This window comes from Salvelinus alpinus, chromosome 13, assembly GCF_045679555.1.
Source record: "Salvelinus alpinus chromosome 13, SLU_Salpinus.1, whole genome shotgun sequence".
In the NCBI taxonomy this organism is placed as follows: domain Eukaryota; kingdom Metazoa; phylum Chordata; class Actinopteri; order Salmoniformes; family Salmonidae; genus Salvelinus; species Salvelinus alpinus.
In genome coordinates, this window is record NC_092098.1 from 43,492,474 (window position 1) to 43,514,501 (window position 22,028).

At 43.1% G+C, this 22,028-nt stretch overlaps 1 protein-coding gene across 2 annotated transcripts in view; it reads left to right on the forward strand.

Annotated features, from left to right (window-relative positions):
• LOC139537744 (follistatin-related protein 4-like) overlaps positions 1–22,028 on the forward strand; it is a 237,334-nt gene that overhangs the window by 202,986 nt on the left and 12,320 nt on the right. The window contains exons 8-13 of one of the 2 annotated variants that reach the window (XM_071339454.1): positions 10,696–10,816; positions 13,850–14,011; positions 17,975–18,109; positions 18,644–18,670; positions 19,471–19,589; positions 20,157–20,306. In XM_071339454.1, the coding sequence (XP_071195555.1) occupies positions 10,696–10,816; positions 13,850–14,011; positions 17,975–18,109; positions 18,644–18,670; positions 19,471–19,589; positions 20,157–20,306 (714 nt within the window). The remainder of the gene's footprint in view (positions 1–10,695; positions 10,817–13,849; positions 14,012–17,974; positions 18,110–18,643; positions 18,671–19,470; positions 19,590–20,156; positions 20,307–22,028) is intronic. The other variant, XM_071339456.1, reaches the window with a different exon arrangement.

Genomic DNA, 22,028 nt, shown 5'->3' on the forward strand with positions numbered 1-22,028 from the left:
CATTATGACACATTTAGCTGTGATTCAAACTCCGTCCAGAAAGGTTCTGACATTATGACACATTTAGCTGTGATTCAAACTCCGTCCAGAAAGGTTCTGACATTATGACACATTTAGCTATGATTCAAACTCCGTCCAGAAAGGTTCTGACATTATGACACATTTAGCTGTGATTCAAACTCCGTCCAGAAAGGTTCTGACATTATGACACATTTAGCTGTGATTCAAACTCCGTCCAGAAAGGTTCTGACATTATGACACATTTAGCTGTGATTCAAACTCCGTCCAGAAAGGTTCTGACATTATGACACATTTAGCTGTGATTCAAACTCCGTCCAGAAAGGTTCTGACATTATGACACATTTAGCTGTGATTCAAACTCCGTCCAGAAAGGTTCTGACATTAGGACACATTTAGCTGTGATTCAAACTCCGTCCAGAAAGGTTCTGACATTATGACACATTTAGCTGTGATTCAAACTCCGTCCAGAAAGGTTCTGACATTATGACACATTTAGCTAGTTGTGGAAATTTGCTTTAGCTGGAATCAGACCCATTTGCTACAACGTAAAGGTAGAATTACTCTCTCTATTTCTGTCTCTATCTCTCTCTCCCTCTCTCACATTTTACATATTGAATTGGGGACTTTTCTTCAAAGTAATTGTGTTGTGTTTTGGAGAGATCAAATCTGTTACCCTCTGATTTGATTGGGGGCGGCATTACATGTACTACTGAGAAAGAAAACAATGTTTCATAGTTCCAGACCACCCTTTACTGAAACACAGGAAGAGATATACAGCTTGATTATTCTAAGAAAATTATTCAATGAAAATAAGGGTCCCACTTTATATGACTTTTGTCTTCAAAAAGCCTTCATAATGCCTTCATAACCACTACATAAATGTGTTACAGAGCATATATGACCGTATGTCATGCTTTATAAAGGGTTTATAAATGTGACATAACCCAGTATGTCAAATATGATATAATCATAGATACATTGTGAGAATGTGCAGGGATAATTATGACTTTTTGACTGTGTTAAGTTGTGACGATGACAAATACTTCACTCAGTAAGGTCACTCCTATATAATTCTACGATCATTTCCACTATGGCCAACTTTGAATGATTATATGTGCTGTGTGAGCAATAGCCTGGGGACGACGTGACACCAAGAAACACTTACACCCAACCTAAAGAAATTGAATATGTCTTTATTCTGGAACCTAGTTACACAAATACGCTCACAACAAAAACTAGCCATACCTTGCTGTGCTGGGCCCAGTCACATCTTTGACACATTCACCCACTCCCCTGTTGAAAGATCAGCCACAAAACGTTGGCACCATTGTAACAGGTTGTAATTAAGCCCTGGTCTACAGCATGGGAACAGAAGAGGAATACCTGATGTGGTAGTCTCATGTGACACACACACACACACACACACACACACACACACACACACACACACACACACACACACACACACACACACACACACACACACACACACACACACACACACACACACACATATGCACATCAACCAATTTAAGTACCTCTCACACCCTACAGTAACCTGTAGTTCATGAGAGAACCTTCATAACTCAGCAGAACGGTTATAACCTATTGATTTACACTTGACGTAGTGTCCTGTAATACTTTGTTTGAAGTGAGACACCTTCGGTCATTCATAACCCATCCATAAAGACTCTATATCACATTATGCTGTACTTAATTATAAGTCAGACACCTTTGGTAATTTTATAACACATACATAAATGCCTTATATCAAATGGCACTGTACTTACTATAAAGTCAGAAACCTTTGGTCATTCATAACACACAAAGGCTTAATGAGGTAAACACAAATGTATTACAACTTAGGGAATTATCACTAACAGCTCAAACAAATACATTTTTAATTGTACATTAAAAAAACTACAAATACATTCAGTTTAAAAAAGTCCAGCAATGCAATTACATTGAACATTACACAGGGCTGTGAATAGTGTAGCTTGTCTCTGAGCTGGCAGACAAATGGATCTTGCCTCTCTTCCTGATGGAGATACTGCATGTTGGTAACAACAAAGAAAGTTAGGAAATGCCTTTGTTAAACCATCTGGATAAGGGCATTTATGTGCTGCGGCTTCCTTCATGATCTGGCCTCTGTAAATTGGTATAGAATCATCTTGAGCCCCTCTGTCGAAGATGCTTGGACCTTCTTTCTTTATATTGTCAGTGGTGTCGTTAATAAACACACCCCCATAAAGAAAATTTGAATTAAAAACAGGTTCAGCCCCTGGTTCGACTGTGATCTGGCAGAGTTACTCCACCTCAAGAATTCCATTTGGCAAATCGCTCGGCACACGCATACTCAGGCTGACCGGCTCTCATTCAGGTAAATTAGAAATAAGTACACTCAGGCTATACAGAAGGCCAAATTTAATTACTTTAAGGAGCAGTTCTCTCTCTGTGGGTCTAACCCAAGAAGTTCTGGTTAAAGACCTGGTTAAAACGGTTAAAGACCTGGAGAACAAACCCTCCTCCTCACAGCTGCCCATGTCCCTTAATGTTGATGATGTGGTTGTTACTGACAAAGAGCACATGGCTGAGCTCTTTAATCACAACTTCATTAAGTCACGATTCCTATTTGACTCTGCCATGCCTCATTGCCCGTCCAACATTTCCTCATCTTCCACCCTTCTAATGCAACTAGCCCTGATGCTCCTCCCTATTTTTCCTCTGCCACGCTACTTGCTACACGCTTTCTTGTTAACAAACTATCGTTTTGGCAAGTCGGTTAGGACATCTACTTTGTGCATGACAAGTAATTTTTCCAACAATTGTTTACAGACAGATTATTTCACTTATAATTCACTGTATCACAATTCCAGTGGGTCAGAAGTTTACACACACACTAAGTTGACTGTGCCTTTAAACAGCTTGGAAAATTCCAGAAAATTATGTCATGGCTTTAGAAGCTTCTGATAGGCTAATTGACATCATTTGAGTCAATTAAAGGTGTACCTGTGGATGTATTTCAAGGCCTACCTTCAAACTCAGTGCCTCTTTGCTTGACATCGTGGGAAAATCAAAAGAAATCAGCCAAGACCTCAGAATTGTAGATCTCCACAAGTCTGGTTCATCCTTGGGAGCAATATCCAAACGCCTGAAGGTACCACGTTCATCTGTACAAACAAAATTATAAACACCATGGGACCACGCAGCCATCATACCACTCAGCAAGGAGACACGTTCTGTCTCCTAGAGATGAACGTACTTTGGTGCCAAAAGTGCAAATCAATCCCAGAACAACAGCAAAGGACCTTGTGAAGATGCTGGAGGAAACAGGTACAAAAGTATCTATATCCACAGTAAAACGTGTTCTATTTTGACATAACCTGAAAGGCCGCTTAGCAATGAAGAAGGCACTACTCCAAAACCGCCATTAAAAAAAGCCAGACTAAGGTTTGCAACTGCAAATTGGGACAAAGATCGTACTTTTTGGAGAAATGTCCTCTGGTCTGATGTAACAAAAATAGAACGGCTTGGCCATAATGACCATCGTTATGTTTTGAGGAAAACGGGGGACGCTTGCAAGCCGAAGAACACCATCCCAACCATGAAGCACGGGGGTGGCAGCATCATGTTGTGGGGGTGCTTTGCTACAGGAGGGACTGGTGCACTTCACAAAATAGATGGCATCATGAGGTAGGAAAATTATGTGGATATATTGAAGCAACATCTCAAGACATCAGTCAGGAAGTTAAAGCTTGGTCGCAAATGGGTCTTCCGAATGGACAATCACCACAAGCATACTTCCAAAGTTGTGGCAAAATGGCTTAAGGACAACAAAGTCAAGGTATTGGAGTGGCCATCACAAAGCCCTGACCTCAATCCTATAGAAAATATGTGGAGGAACTGAAAAAGCGTGTGCGAGCAAGGAGGCCTACAAATCTGACTCAGTTACACAGCTCTGTCAGGAGGAATGGGCCAAAATTCACCCAACTTATTGTGGGAAGCTTGTGGAAGGCTACCTGAAATGTTTGACCTAAGTTAAACAATTTAAAGGCAATGCTACCAAATACTAATTGAGTGTATGTAAACTTCTGACCCACTGGTGAATGTGATGAATTAAATTAAAGCTGAAATAAATCATTATCTCTACTATTATTCTGACATTTCACATTCTTAAAATAAAGTGTTGACCCTAACTGACCTAAGACAGTGAACTTTAAAAAATTAAATGTCAGGAATTGTGAAAAACTGAGTTTGAATGTATTTGGCTAAGGTGTATGTAAACTTCCGACTTCAACTGTAAGTGTACAGCCACTCCACTGTATTCAATCAGTTTTTTTGAACAATAACAAATTTCCCTTTATGAGGTACGTCATTTAAAAAATATATATTTTACCCCTTTTTCATGGTATCGAATTGGTAGTAGTTACTGTCTTGTCTCATCGCTGCAACTCCCGTACAGACTCGGGAGAGGCAAAGGTCAAGAGCCATGCGTCCTCCGAAACACAACCCAACCAAGGCGCACTGCTTCTTGACACAATGCACATCCAACCCGGAAGCCAGCCGCACCAATGTGTCGGAGGAAACACCATACACCTAGCGACCTGGTCAGCATGCACTGCGTCCAGCCCGCCACATGAGTCACTAGTGCACTATGAGACTATGCTGGCCAAACCCTCCCTAACAACGCTGGGTCAATTGTGCGTCGCCCCATGAGCCTCCCGGTCGCGGCCGGCTGCGGCAGATGCTGGGCTTGAACCCAGAATCTCTGGTGGCACAGCTAGCACTGTGATGCAGTGACTTAGACCACTGTGCCACCCGGGAGACGCATGAGGTCCGTAATTTGAGTCACAACATGTTGACACTAAGAAAATAATTAGAAATGTATGATCCAGCTGTGTGGTGCCCACCGAAGCCTCCCTCCCTGACCATGTGCTTTCGCTCTCCAAGGCTGACGTGGGGAAAACTCTCAAAAGAGTGAATATTCACAAAGCTGACCAGCCGGCGGGCGTCTTCTCAAACATCTTCAACCTCTCCCTGCCCCAGGTTGTAGTCCCCACTTGTTTCAAGGTGACTACCATCGTTCCAGTGTCCAAGAAAACCAAGGTGACATGAAGTGTTTTGAGAGGCTTGCCACTTCAAGGCCAGCATGCCAGGCACACTGGACCCCCAGATGCCATTTCCATCGCTATTCACAAGTCCCTAACACATCTGAACACGAGGAACACCTATGTGTTAATTGACTACAGTTTAGCATTCAACACAATTGTACCCTCCAAGCTCGTCATCATGCTCAGAACCCTGTGTCTGGAACCTACCCTCTGCCACTGGATCCTGGACTTCCTGATGAGCAGACCACAGGCTGTAAGGATTGGCAACAACACCTCCTCTTTACTGACTCAACCCATGGGCCATCCAGGGCTGTGTTCTCAGCCCTCTGCTGTACTCCCTGTTCACCCACGACTGTGTAGCTTTGCACAAGACCAACTTCATCATCAGGTTTGCTGACGACACCACAACTGTAGGCCTGATAACCAAAAAAGATGAGTCAGCTTATAGGTAGGAGGTAAGTCGACGGGCATTATGGTGCCAGGACAACAACCTCTCCCTCAACATCAGCAAAACAAAGGAGTTGATTGTTGACTTCAGTTAGCAGAGGAGGGAACATGCCTTGATCCACATCAACAGGACTGCAGTAGAGATAGTCAGCAGTGTTTCCAGGGACTGCGGTTGAAAATTAGCCGGCTGGCTAAAACCGGCACTTTTACTGAAACGTTGATTAATGTGCACTGTCCCTGTAAAAATAAAATAAACTCAACTCAACGTTCCTCGGCGTCCACATCACAGAGGACTTGACATGGACCAACAACAACATCACTCTTGTCAAGAGGGTGCAACAGCGTCTCTACTTCCTAAGGCAGTTGAAGAAATTCGGCATGCCACCCCGGGTCCTCTGCAAATACTACAGCTGGACCATCGACAATATCCTGACCAGTTGCATCACAACCTGGTACAGGAATTGCTCCATCCACGACCAAAAGGCCCACCATCAAGGACCCCACACACCCCAGCAATGAGCTGTTCATTCCCTTACCATCAGGTTAACGGTATCGGAGCATGAGGTCTGATACCAACAGGCTTAGAGACCGTTTCTATCTACAAGCCATCAGACTGCTGAACACTTGAACTGGACTTACCACCTATGCTGACTCTGCACTCACGCACGCACGCACGCACACACGCACACACACACCAACACACAGTCACGCTACATGTTGCAACTGCTGCTACCAGACTCTTATTTACTATTGCTAATACTCCACAATTTAAATGATTGTCACCCAATAGCTCCTTCCCCAAAACACGTGTAAATATTGGACTATAAATTGTGCCTTCCTGTATTATAATAAATGCTAATGTAACGATCTTCGTTGGGAGAAAGAGAGGAGGACCAAAATGCAGCGTGGTACGTATCCATAATGTCTTTTAATGAGAATGAAATCGACAAAATACAAAACTAACAAAGTGAAACAAAATGAAAACCGAAACAGTCCCGAATGGTGAAAACACTGAAACGGAAAATAACCACCCACAAAACAAAATAGAAAACAAGCTCCCTAAATATGGTTCCCAATCAGAGACAACGACTAACACCTGCCTCTGATTGAGAACCATATCAGGCCAAACGAAAAACCCAACATAGAAAAACAAAACATAGATAACCCACCCAACTCACGCCCTGACCACACTAAAACAAAGAAATAACAAAAGAACTAGGGTCAGAACGTGACAGCGAACATGTTTATTCTATTCTACTGTCATTTACTTTATGTTCGTATTCTTATCTGTATTATTTCTTATTGTTGTTGCATTGCCTTTCATTGGACGGTGTGTAACATGTGTACCCTTTACATACTACTAATCGAACTTGAAAGCTGTACATGATTTTCAGTATTTCTTGTTTAACCTTTCTAGCCCAGGGGTTCCGCTAGCGGAACACCCACAACATTCCGCTGAAAAGGCAGCGCGCAAAATTCAAAAATATTTCTTTTTAATATGTAACTTTCACACATTAACAAGTCCAATAGAGCAAATGAAAGATAAACATCTTGTTAATCTAGCCATCGTGTCCGATTTTTTAAATGCTTTACAGCGAAAACACAACATATATTTATGTTAGATCACCACCAAATCCAAAAAACACACAGCCATTTTTCCCAGCCAAAGATAGTCACACAAAAGCAGAAATAGAAATAAAATGAATCACTAACCTTTGATAATCTTCATCAGATGACACTCATAGGACATCATGTTACACAATACATTTATGTTTTGTTCGATAATGTGCATATTTATATCCACAAATCTCGGTTTACATTGGCGCCATGTTCAGAAATGCCTCCAAAATATCCGGAGTAATTACAGAGAGCCACGTCAAATAACAGAAATACTCATCATAAACTTTGATGAAAGATACATGTTTTACATATAATTAAAGATACACTGGTTCTTAATGCAACCGCTGTGTCAGATTTTTTTTTAACTTTAGGAAAAAGCATACCATGCAATAATCTGAGACGCCGCTCAGAAATACACAACATTTCTCCGCCATGTTGGAGTCAACAGAAATACGAAATTACATCATAAATTTTCCCTTACCTTTTATGATCTTTCATCAGAATGCAGTGCCAGGAATCCTAGTTCCACAATAAATCGTTGTTTTGTTTGATAATGTCCATTACTAGTGTCCAATTAGCTACTTTTGCTAGCACTTTTAGTTCACATGTCCAAACGCTGGCGAACTCGGACGAAAACTTCAAAAAGTTATATTCCAGGTCGAATAAACTGGTCAAATTAAGTAGAGAATCAATCTTCAGGATGTTGTTATCATATATATCCAATAACGTTCCAACCGGAGCATTTCTTCATGTCTGTATAAGTAATGGAACACATGGCCAAATCATGACTAGCGCGCGTGACCAGGAACTAGCATTCTGCCAGACCACTGACTCAAATAGCTGCCATCCGGCCCCACATCACACTAGAGCAGGGGTCGGGAACCTTTTTGACTAAGAGAGCCATGAAAGCAAAAAATGTTGAAATTTATTTCAGTGAGAGCCATATAATATATTTTATTTCTTTCAGGCAAGCCGCAAAACGGCTAAGCACCTTCCCTCTTGACAACCAACGCACAACCAACGCACATTGCTGTGCAAAAGCAGACCAGGATAGTTATTTCCAACTTCATCCAGCAGTGTTTTAAACTGCCGATCATTTAAGGCTCGAGCAACAATAAAGTTGATCACACGAATGACCAGCGACATCACTTCCCCAAACTGCCTGTCACACATCTGAGCACAAAGTGCCTCCTGGTGTAGAATGCAATGGAAACTTAGGATGGGTCTATTTTCATGTTCACGGAGAAGCGCCACAAATCCTTTTTTATTCCCCACCATACACGGAGCACCATCAGTACACACTGAGAGAAGTTTATCCATAGGTAGATTTTTTTATTGAGCAAACTCCATGAAAGACTTAAATAAATCCTCACCTCTTGTGGACCCTTTTAATGGCAGAACTGCAAGACTTTCTTCGCGCAGTGTGTCACCAACAGCATATCTTGCAATCACGCTGAACTGCGACAAATGGCTCACGTCTGTTGACTCATCCAAAGCCAGGGAAAAGAACGGCGCTGCATTTATGTCCTTCACTTGCGTTTCCTCCACTTTGTTTGCCATCACGATGGTACGATCATGAACAGTTCTTGCCGACAGAGGCATGTCTTGTATCCGTTTAATTATCTTGTCTTTGTTCAGAAGATCATCAAAAAGTTCATTGGCTACATCCAGCATGAACGTTTTAGCATACTCGCCATCTGTGAATGGTTTTCCGTTCTTCACTATTGCTAAAGATCCAGCAAAGCTAGCGGAATTATAGTCACCTTGCCGGGTCCATACGCGGAGTTGCTGCTGGCTAGCTTGCACCCTGCTCAGTAGCTCTTGGCACGCTTTCTTTCTGCTGTCTCCCGCAGGGTATTTTGATGCAAAGGTAGCATGGCGCGTGTCGAAGTGCCGCTTTACATTCGACCGTTTCATCGATGTAATTTTGTCATTGCAAATTAGACACACCGCAGAACCTGCTCTCTCCACAAAGGCGAATTCTTCGGTCCATTCGTCCTGAAATGTACGATACTCGTCATCTTTTTTTCTTTTCGCCATCTTCTTCGTCAAAGGGTTAGCTTTGAGCTAATGACCGAGCAGACTGATTCAAAAGGAGGCGTTTACCTGTTTTACCTAGCAACGGCCAACGTAGGCCAGTATCATTTAATTAAAATATCTGCGAGCCAGATGCAATCATCAAAAGAGCCACACCTGGCTCGGGAGCCATAGGTTCCCGACCCCTGCACTAGAGGCTTCATTCCACGTTCTACAGACTGTTGACATCTAGTGGAAGGCGTAGGAAGTGCAAACAGATCCATATATTACAGGGAATTGAATAGGTGATGACTTTAACATCGACCCTTCTCAGAATTCTCACTTCCTGTTTGGAAGTTTGCCTGCCATATGAGTTCTGTTATACTCACAGACATAATTCAAACAGTTTTAGAAACTTCAGCGTGTTTTCTATCCAATAGTAATAATAATATGCATATATTAGCATCTGGGACAGAGTAGGAGGCAGTTCACTATGGGCACGCGATTCATCCATCCAAAGTGAAAATGCTGCCCCCTATCCCAAACAGGTTTTAATCATATAAACCTGTACTGGAACTAAATAAGAAGAATCAGCGCAACATAGTTAAGTTGATCTCTTATAGGGATAGACGCTGTAGGATAGATTTTCCTGGGGGGCCCCTCTGGCTGCACATTTAGTTTTTTGCCCTAGCACGTCACAGCTGATTCAAATAGTCAAAACTTGGTTGGTTATTTGAATCAGCTGTGTAATGCTGGGGCAAAAACCATAACGTGTACCCAGGGGGGGCCCAGGATCGAGTTTGGGAAACCCTGCTGTACAGTAATTAATCTCTAAAGCAGTGTCTACTGTTTTCATATGTTCCGTAAAGCCTTTCTAATGTCCGTCCTAAGTATTTCCTCTTCAGTACCTTTCCTCACCTTAAAGCATAGAGACCATTATGTCCTCATCCACTCCCATCTCGTTAGTCTAATGAGAAACAGTAGCTTCTTAAAGCACGTAGTGGGACGATCGCTTGCGGCAATAAACTCCAAGTCTTTAGTCTCTGTTTAGGGAGAGATGTGTTTGGTTATTAAGGTAGCTAACTCCACACATCTGCACACTGTCAGTCCGCCACATACTGGGACACCACTGTTTAGTGTCTTAATCCTCCTTAAGCCTCGCTGAAACCCCAAGTGAGTTGTGCATCCTGAAAAACAACAACTGGCTCCATTAATCACTCTAATGTTCTTTGTATTTTTAACCCTTCCTATTTATCAGACTGATTGAGCGTGACGACAGGGCTCCAATCCCCATGCCCGTCCCAACATCTAGGGACCACGTTGATTCATGGTCTATATGCTTCTCATCACTCCATGGTCCCCTGTTGTGTGCCCTGCCTCCCTTACCTTCCCTCCTTTACTCCTCCCTTACCTCACATCCTTCCCCTCCCTTCTTCCTTCCCTCACCATCCTCCACTGCCACCTTCCTCTTCCCCAATAGGACTTTGGTGATGACGGCTCCCTCTACATCACCAAGGTGACAACCATCCATATGGGGAACTACAGCTGTCATGCGTATGGATATGAAGAACTCTGCCAGACCCATGTACTGCAGGTGAATGGTTAGTAATGGCATATACTTGACATTTCATGGTCATTTGATGGCATGTGTTCACCAGAATTTTGACCTGACTAAATGTGTTACAGTTGTAGTGCAATCATCGCTGCGTTCAATGTTAAATTCCTGTTTTTTGTTGTTGGTTTTTGAATAGATGACAAATAGTTTTAATAGATAAATAGTTTGAATAGATAACAAATCATTTGAATACAGGTAGATAACAAGTAGTTTTAATAGATAACAAATAGTTTGAATAGATAACAAATAGTTTGAATAGATAACAAATAGTTTGAACAAATAGTTTGAATAGATAACAAATAGTTTGAATAGATAACAAATAGTTTGAACAAATAGTTTGAATAGATAACAAATAGTTTGAATAGATAACAAATAGTTTGAACAAATAGTTTGAATAGATAACAAATAGTTTGAACAAATAGTTTGAATAGATAACAAATAGTTTGAACAAATAGTTTGAATAGATAACAAATAGTTTGAACAAATAGTTTGAAAAGATAACAAATAGTTTGAATAGATAACAAATAGTTTGAATAGATAACAAATAGTTTGAACAAATAGTTTGAGTAGATAACAAATAGTTTGAATAGATAACAAATAGTTTGAATAGATAACAAATAGTTTGAACAAATAGTTTGAATAGATAACAAATAGTTTGAATAGATAACAAATAGTTTGAACAAATAGTTTGAATAGATAACAAATAGTTTGAATAGATAACAAATAGTTTGAACAAATAGTTTGAATAGATAACAAATAGTTTGAATAGATAACAAATAGTTTGAACAAATAGTTTGAATAGATAACAAATAGTTTGAATAAATAACAAATAGTTTGAACAAATAGTTTGAATAGATAACAAATAGTTTGAACAAATAGTTTGAATAGATAACAAATAGTTTGAATAGATAACAAATAGTTTGAATAGATAACCAATAGTTTGAATAGATAACAAATAGTTTGAACAAATAGTTTGAATAGATAACAAATAGTTTGAATAGATAACAAATAGTTTGAACAAATAGTTTGAATAGATAACAAATAGTTTGAATAGATAACAAATAGTTTGAACAAATAGTTTGAATTTGAACAAAAAGTTAGATGCTTTCGTGGATGAAGGACCTTCCAGGGTCAGGACTGGCAATCCCTGTCTCAACCCCTGTCTCAACCCCTGTCTCAATCCCTGTCTTAACCCCTGTCTCAACCCCTGTCTCAACCCCTGTCTCAAATCCTGTCAAAAAATCCTGTCTCAACCCCTGTCTCAATCCCTGTCTCAAATCCTGTCTCAAATCCTGTCTCAACCCCTGTCTCAACCCCTGTCTCAATCCCTGTCTTAACCCCTGTCTCAACCACTGTCTCAACCCCTGTCTCAAATCCTGTCTCCACCCCTGTCTCAACCCCTGTCTCAATCCCTGTCTCAACCTCTGTCTCAACCCCTGTCTCAACCCCTGTGTCAACCCGTCTCAAATCCTGTCTCAACCCCTGTCTCAACCCCTGTCTCAACCCCTGTCTCAACCTCTGTCTCAAATCATGTCTCAATCCCTGTCTCAACCCCTGTCTCAACCCCTGTCTCGACCCCTGTCTCGACCCCTGTCTCGATCCCTGTATCGACCCATATCTCAATTCCTGTCTCAAATCCTGTCTCAACCCCTGTCTCAAATCCTGTCTCAACCCCTGTATCAACCCCTGTCTCAACCCCTGTCTCAACCCCTGTCTCAACCCCCGTCTCAACCCCCGTCTCAACCCCCGTCTCAATCCCCGTCTCAATCCCCGTCTCAATCCCCGTCTCAACCCCCGTCTCAACCCCCGTCTCAACCCCCGTCTCAACCTCCGTCTCAACCTCCGTCTCAATCCCCGTCTCAACCCCGTCTCAATCCCCGTCTCAACCCCTGTCTCAATCCCTGTCTCAATCCCTGTCTCAACCCCTGTCTCAATCCCTGTCTCAACCCCTGTCTCAACCCCTGTCTCAATCCCTGTCTCAACCCCTGTCTCAATCCCTGTCTCAACCCCTGTCTCAACCCCTGTCTCAATCCCTGTCCCAATCCCTGTCTCAACCCCTGTCTCAACCCCTGTCTCAAATCCTGTCTCAACCCCTGTCTCAACCCCTGTCTCAAATCCTGTCTCAGACTCTCTTGGCAGCAACAGTGTCCCAATCACAAAACATGGCATTGTTTTCAACATGTCCCACATATTATCATAGAAAGCAAATCAAGTCTATACCCATGGTGTTTTACTCACCCTACTCAGATGATTCCACCCTGAGCATGTACAGTGTTATATCTACAGTACATCAAATAGCCAGCAGGAATCAGCTCAGAGGGGCTGGCTGCAGGCACTTAGCAAAACACACTGCTCTACAAAATCATTCCCATAAGTCTTTTTTTGCTGAGACTACGTGTGATTGCCGGGCCTTCCTCTTCATTGAGGACCTTGGGAGTGCCGTCTGTACTGTATCAAATCAAAGATAACAATCTCAATTTCCCGAGCATTATTTCATTTTGCTCGCACAGATATGCACAGACAAAAATAGCCTGAAATGATTTTCAATTAACAAGGATTATAGGCGTGATTGTGTGTTGTAAGGCAGGATTTAGGCTAATTGCAAAACGATACAGCTGCATCTGAGACATTCAGTTGAAGAGGGAGGGAAATGTTTGCTCCTGAAGGCAGGTTATCTTCGAAGACAATTACCATGTGTTTGTGTTTGGATATGAAGTGTTTCACCTGTAAATAATGACTGGGGCTGCTCAACAAAGTGGATTTTCTTGCCTCTCCTATATTGTGTGTGCCTTCAGATTCACCTTCTTAACTTCCTTCAATAGTGGTCTTATTTGGTGTTATAAACATTTGCGCTGGACTCTGTTGTAACGCAGTGCCTGTAGCTATGTGTGATTTTGTGTGGTACTGGTGTGAAATGAAAGCCTTTCTGCCAGCTGTGCCTGTGTAATTATACCTCTCTGACTCCACTCTATTGTGGCTATGTTTGTCTCTTTGTGTGTGTGTGTGTCTATGTATTCAGTTCCCCCAGTGATCCTGGTCTACCCAGAGACGCAGGCCCAGGAGCCTGGTGTGTCTGCCAGTCTGCACTGCCACGCCGACGGCATCCCAGACCCTAAGATTCTGTGGCTGAAGAACGGCATGGACCTGCAGCCCAGACCCTCCAAACAGCTCTCCCTCATCGGTAAGGCACCAGGCTACTCCTGCCCACACTCACAAGACTGTATGTGTTCTAAATTACACCCTATTCCCTATATAGTGCATTACTTTTGACAAGGGCCCATAGGCAATATATAGGAAATAGAGTGCCATTTGGGACGCACGCTGTTATTACCATCACAGCGACTCCTGTTTAGCAGACACACCATTATGAAGGGAACCATGGAGGTGTTGCTATACTACGGGCTTATTCTGTGTCACACCCTCCTGTGTTGCCAAATCCAAGTTTAGGGTCACCGTTTTGATTATTGTTATTTTGCCAGCCACTGATTTTAGAAGAGTAAATATCCAATCCAAGCCTTTGAAGAACATGATAAAGAAAAGATAGAACAACCGTGTGTGAAAATTAATTATACAGCAGCCAGCCATGTGAGAGAGTTGAATGGGAATTTCAATTTCCGAGGGGACACAAGAGAGTGTCTTTTATGGAGTAACCCTCATTAGATAGCAGTTTACAGGCTGTGTGTGGATCATTACCTGTGGTAATAGCCTGTTATCAGACTTCAGATTCAGCTGGAACAAGGGAGGTTCTGCAAGGTTCATATATACATTAACATCCTGCAATCCAGCTTCACAGATCTGCCAACTGTCACTCTCACAGCCCAGTTTAGACTTGGCAGATCCGTGGAGCTGGATTCCAGGATGTTCATTTAATTGCTATTTGGGGTAGATCTGAAAATACCCTTATATCTAGTAAATGTTTAACAGGGTGCTCAAACATAAGAGTCTACAGAATGAAGCCGTTTTCCAGAGTTATACTCTTAGCTTATTTGGCAGAATATTTGAACATTGGATCAGTATATAGGTATTCCAACTCAGAATTAGATTAGTTTCCCCTCTGGAACTAAGGCTAATGTTGGTCTTGTGGAGCTCACGAATCCTGCCAGGATGAAGGGGAGGCTACAGTACTCACTGATGTTACCAGGATGAGGGGAAGGCTACAGTACTCACTGATGTTACCAGGATGAGGAGGGGGGCTACAGTACTCACTGATGTTACCAGGATGAAGGGGAGGCTACAGTACTCACTGATGTTACCAGGATGAAGGGGAGGCTACAGTACTCACTGATGTTACCAGGATGAAGGGGAGGCTACAGTACTCACGGATGTTACCAGGATGAAGGGGAGGCTACAGTACTCACTGATGTTACCAGGATGAAGGGGAGGCTACAGTACTCACTGATGTTACCAGGATGAAGGGGAGGCTACAGTACTCACTGATGTTGCCAGGATGAGGGGGAGGCTACAGTACTCACTGATGTTACCAGGATGAGGAGGGGGGCTACAGTACTCACTGATGTTACCAGGATGAAGGGGAGGCTACAGTACTCACTGATGTTACCAGGATGAAGGGGAGGCTACAGTACTCACTGATGTTACCAGGATGAAGGGGAGGCTACAGTACTCACGGATGCTGCCAGGATGAGGGGGAGGCTACAGTACTCACTGATGTTACCAGGATGAAGAGGAGGCTACAGTACTCACTGATGTTACCAGGATGAAGGGGAGGCTACAGTACTCACTGATGTTGCCAGGATGAAGGGGAGGCTACAGTACTCACTGATGCTGCCAGGAGGAGGGGGAGGCTACAGTACTCACTTATGTTGCCAGGATGAAGGGGAGGCTACAGTACTCACTGATGCTGCCAGGATGAGGGGGAGGCTACAGTACTCACTGATGCTGCCAGGATGAGGATGAGGCTACAGTACTCACTGATGCTGCCAGGATGAGGGGGAGGCTACAGTACTCACTGATGCTGCCAGGATCCTCTACATCAGGGGTGTCAAACTCATTTCATGGAGAGCCGTGTGTCTGCTGGTTTTTTATTTTCCCTTTCAATTAAGACGTAGACAACCAGGTGAGGGGAGCTACTTACTGATCAGTGGCTTTAATTCATCAATCAAATACAAGGGAGGAGCAAAAACCCGCAGACACTACTGAGCTCTCCGTGGAATGAGTTTGACACATTTTATAGGGAAAGTAAAACAACTGAATGCATCTTCTGCATTTAACCCAACCCCTCTGAATCAGAGAAGTGCAGGGGGCTGCCATAATCAACATCCACGTCTTAGGATCCCGGGAACAGTGGGTTAACTGCCTTGCTCAGGGGAAAAACAACAGATTTTGACCTTGTCAGCTCGGGGATTCAATACAACAACCTTCCGCTTACTGGCTCAACGCTCTAACTACTAGGCTACAATGGGAGTGTTCAATAGGCTCAACTATTAGGAAAAGGTGCTGTCCAAAGGTCTGACTGCTTAGCCCAACTGGGTTAGCCCAACTGGTGGGTGCTGTCCAAGGTCCTGACTGCTTAGCTCAACTGGGTTAGCCCAACTGGTGGTGCTGTCCAATGGCCTGACTGCTTAGCTCAACTGGGTTAGCCCAACTGATGGTGCTGTCCAATGGCCTGACAGCTTAGCCCAACTGGTGGTGCTGTCCAAGGTCCTGACTGCTGAGCTCAACTGGTGGTGCTGAATGGACAGCGGCATTATCCCCTTTTGTATAAAGTAAGGACATATATCAGCTCTGTATATTTGTCTATATGACGCATTCTGAACGATTTACCTCACTACAAGTCTGAAAATCCCAGTATCTGTTCCCTTGTTATTCATTTTAAGTGAGAAAGTAATGCCTAACTATTGGCAAATTCTTAATTGATCAAGACATGATTAAAATTGATCAAGGCATAATTCTGGATTAGATGTAATGGCGACAGTGTCTGGTGTTTAATGTGGGGCGGGTCACTCTGTACGTCATCACTTTACTCCCCCTAAAGAGGAGTTAGAAGAGTGAATCTGAATGCAAACTATTGTAGAAACATCACCCATTTATCTGTGCATTTCACTAAAATAGACAGTTCAAATACAAACGTGTGTTTTTCAGGTGGTAGAATTTTCAGTAAAATCCATTGTTCTAAATGAGAATGAAGAAAATGTATATTGCATTATGTGTACATTGGTGCCTGTAAAAGTTGTTCATGTTAGCCCAGGGTTTATCTCAGGTCCTGGCTCTGTCAGGTCTTGTTCAGCACTATGAAGTTATCCTCCTCTGCCTGCCAGTTCACATTTAGGAGATACATGGAAAGAGATCAAGAGAGGGGGATCAAAGACGACAAAGAGAGGGAGGGAGAGATGAGAGGAGGAACGTGAAAGACTGGCACATGATCTTTGACACGGCTCGTGAAAGCAGCTGTCTGACACGGGTGTCCTTCACTCCTGCTGCAGTGTTGTGAAAATTGCCTTGTTGTGATCAAGGCAACACTGCAGCAGCGTGAGGATGAGGAGGGATGGATGTGAGTGTGAGAACAAGCCATAGATCACAAAGGGCTAGTGTCAGAGAGCTAGGGCTGCCTCTGCTGCCTCTGATAGCACTCACTGTGTCCTGAGATATCACCTTTGCTTAAAACCTGACCGAATACACATACACACACACACACACACACACACACACACACACACACACACACACACACACACACACACACACACACACACACACACACACACACACACACACACACACACACACACACACACACACACACACACACACACACACACACACACACACACACACGCACACACTCTAGTTGTACTGTCAGAGCGCTGCCTCTCTCTGATGATAGCACTCACTGTGTCCTGAGATATATCACCTTCCCCTGACACTAGATCTCTGGGAACAGAACAGAGAGGATTCAGTCAAAGGATATTTTGAGGAAGGGTTGTTGTGTTGTCATCACAAGGGTTCAGGCTTCAATGGCTTGTGTTAGTGAGACGTGGGTACATAGTTAGTTGGCTACTTAGATTAGCTTTGTTCATTCATTTAGAAAAACACAGTGAGTGTATTGCTAGGTGGGAGGATGTTACAGCCATGGAAAATGTGTACCGGTGTAGAAACATGTGGCTTAGCTGAGACTCCTCTGTAACAGCGAATGGGAGTGAGCTCCACATTGGCAGCGTACGCTATGAGGACACAGGAGCCTACACCTGCATTGCGAAGAACGAGGTGGGGGTGGACGAGGACATATCGTCTCTGTTTGTGGAGGACTCAGCTAGAAAGACACGTAAGTGACTGAGAGTTTACTTCAAGTAGAACATGGAAAAATGCCTCCGCGATTTTCACAAGGTATTTTTGGCAATGAAAATGTATACAGTAATTAGCACAATGTTACAGTATATTGGCATACAATTAACAAAAAGCTTACGCTTTATTCTATGGTATCTTTCTGTATAAAAGAAAACAATGTGAGTGACATTTTTTTTTACAGCCTTTCGGTTTAGATTGTGTCAAATGCAATAAAACAACAAGGATACATTTATGTTATTGTGTTAATTGAAGTATTTCTGCGTCTGTAAAGAATCACTCTTGCTAAATGTGTTCTGTCCCACTTTTTTTTAAATGACTTGATATGACATGGTATCTCTCTCTCTCTCTCCTGCCCGCCCTCTCTCCCTTTCTCCCTCTCTCTTTACCTCTCTCTTTCCCTCTCTCTTTCCCTCCCTCTTTCCCTCTCTCTTTCCCTCTCTCTTTCCCTCTCTCTTTCCCTCCCTCTTTCCCTCCCTCTTTCCCTCTCTCTTCTGTCATTCTGATGCTGCAGTTGCTAACATACTGTGGCGGGAGGAAGGTACTGAAATATACCGTTGTATAACACTTTGTACCATTTGTTTCTTTTCTTTTCAATTCACTTCTACAATGGACCAACATTCCTCTGAATGTCTATGTTTTGTACTGTGAATATGTTAATTTTGTATATTCATTATGTGTATATTTTCTTGCTGAAAACGTTATTTCACAAGACTTGACCATGAAAATATAACACAAATGCAAACAGTTTTTATACTGGGCTGGACCACATGTCAGCACACATAACTCTTCCTCTATATTCTAGTTGTGACACCACACATGTGTATGAGAATAACTACGGCTGATTAGAGAGCAGAGAGAACCATTGTTTGAATCTTGTCCAGCCCTGATACTGATTGTGCACAGACAGTATCACCAGCCGTAATGTCCCATCATGACCGTGTCAGCAGCACTCAAGGTTTTGATTGTATCTGGTTATCCTATACAATGTGACCTGCCATTCCAACACAATATGCTTTTCCACAGCATAAACAGCCTTGCTGCATGTCCTTGTCCCTGTAAGCATCAATCTGTTGTCTAATTACCAGCTGTTGTTTAGAGTCAGGTGTCAGGCCTGCAAAATGTTCTCGAGATCATAGCGGCCATCAAGTTTCAAAAGGCGTCTCACAATGAACTCGCTAGACATGTTGTTCACAGTCACTGACTCTGCAGTGAAAATGCCTGACAACTCCATCAGTCATTGACTAGTTCAGGTGCTGCTAACAGGGTCTGTGTATTCTCTGTAAGGCTTTTGAATGTGAGAACGTCAGCAGAAGCTCTTTTGATTTCCTAACTCTCCAGGTTTGAGCGTGGGAAACATGTTCTATGTGTTCTCTGATGAGGGCATCACCGTGCTGCAGCCCAGCGAGTGTGAGATACGTAAACACATTGAACACACAGAGAGGATCGTGGCCAGCTATGTGAGTCCTCCTGTCAATCTATGTACTGGCTGTAGAAGATAATGATGCAGGTGTTTTGGGACTTTTTATGACTTGAGATGATATTGAAGATGTACTACCAATACATATGGAAAAAGCATCACTCTTACAGATATACAGAGGTACACACATCCCCCCACTCCACTACAATCCATTGCTAGTAACTGTGCCCTCCGTTCACTAAATGTTATAGGATTACTCATGTCCATTAGTCAAAGACCCCAGGTCAATAGCTCACAGTAACCCTGCACGTCTGTAATATACTAGAGAACATCACTCTCCCAAAGCAATGGGCTTTAGTTGATAAAAGTGGCTTGTTTCTCTGAGGGATTGAAGTTTTACTGGTTGCTGTAATTGTATTACAGATCGATACAAACTCAATAAGTCATGTGTTAGCCCATTGCTGCTGTAAACAGCATTTTCTCTGCCGTATGCATGAGAGAGAGGGGGCCACTCTTCGAATATGGTCCTGTGTGTGGAGTGATTAACTGTGGATTCACCTTCTTCTTCATTCCTTCTTTCTCTCCCTCCATCCCGTTCTTTCTCCAGGAGGAAATGTGCCCTAAAAGTGAAGGTGTGTCCCGTCAGCACTGTTCGTGGTCCTCAGCGGTCAGTGTGAGGGATAAGTACATCTACGTCACCCAACCCCTTCAAAAACGCCTGCTGGTCATCGACACCCAGGCCCAGAAAGTGGTGCAGGTTGGTTGGTTTTATTAATCTTCTCTATAAGCCGTTTAGAGGGCCGTCCCCCGAAGCTTTCACCAACAGTGGGATGATGGCTTGAATGAAAGTCATTATTTTTACCACAAGAAGAGAGAGGGAGAGAGAGTGAAAACAGATAGAGAAAGAAAGAAAGAGTGCAAAGAGAGGGAGAGAGAGAGAGCAAAGAGAGGGAGAGAGGGAGCAAAGAGAGGGAGAGAGAGAGCAAAGAGGGGGAAAGAGAGGGAGCAGAGAGAGAGAGGGGGGGAGTGGAGGGTGAAGAAGAGTGCTGAAAATAGAGAAGCTGGTGTTTTCCTCTCAATCGCCAAGCTCTGCCACACTTCTCCATACCCTCACTGGTGTGTGTGAGGGCACATCATGCCTTTCTCTCTACCTACTTCTCCCGCCCTCTATCTCTCTCTACCTCCCGCCATCTCTCTCTACCTCCCTTTCCCTCCATCTCTTTCTACCTCCCTTTCCCTCCCTCCATCCCTCTCAACCATCTCCAGTCGACACAGACGTTTCAGGAAGGCCTTTTTTAAAGAGTGAAAAATAACACCCTTATTCTGATCATGTATTTCCTTAACAACAACACATAGCTAACCGTTACAAAATAGTCATTTTCATTTGCTGTCACGCTGCATGATAAAAGATAATGAACAATATTTATTTTACCTTTATTTAACTAGGCAAGTCAGTTAAGAACAGATTTTTATTTACAATGACGGCCTACACTGGCCAAACCCGGACGACACTGGGCCAAATGAGCGCCGCACCATGGGACTCCCAATCACGGCCGGTTGTGATACAGCCTGGATTCGAACCAGGGTGTCTGTAGTGATGCCTCAAGCACTGAGATGCAGTGCCTTAGACCTCTGCGCCACTCGGGAGCACCATGAAGAATGAAGTTGTAGTTGTAGAACTATTTAGCAGGAGAAAGGCTGAAAAAAATGGCTGTTTAAAAACAGTGACATGATAGTGAATGAGTGTTGTGTCTATAACAAACTAGAAGTATACGTATGCTGGGATGAGTTGCCTGTAAGTCTCATTGTTTGGTACAATGACCCCTCCCTCCACCCTCCTCTGACATGTGAGTGACAGCATGACGGTCAGAGCCCCGCCATTCTCTGAGGGTCTGGCAGCGGGAGGGCTTTCCACATATACCTCACCAGTTGAAAATAAATAGGCTGACCTCCCATTACTGAACCCATGCCTCTGTCATGTTCCACTGGGGTTGCGATTGGGGAAGGGAGGGGGGTCGTCGTATGGCACGCTGCATGGCCATGGGAGCGGTTCATTGTTTGTGTTATTCCTCCCTGTTGACAATGCACCCGACCCAGTGTTGAGTCCCCATCTGTGTGTCTCTCTCTTCTTTCTTTCGTTCCCCCCTCCTCTCCCCTGTAACTATTCTCCAGGTCGTTGCTATAAATAACAATGTCTTCTCAGTCAACTTACCTGGGAAAATAAGGGTAAAATAAATGTCTCTCTCTTTCCCGGTTCTCTCTCTCTCTCAATTCAATTAAAGGGGCTTTATTGGCATAGGAAACATATGTTTACATTGCCAAAGCAAGTGAAATAAACAATAAACAACAGTCAATTTTACACTCACAAGTTCCAAAATAATAAAGACATTTCAAATGTCATATTATGTATATATACAGTGTTGTAATGATGTGCAAATAGTTAAAGTACAAAAGGGAAAATAAATAAACAAAAATATTT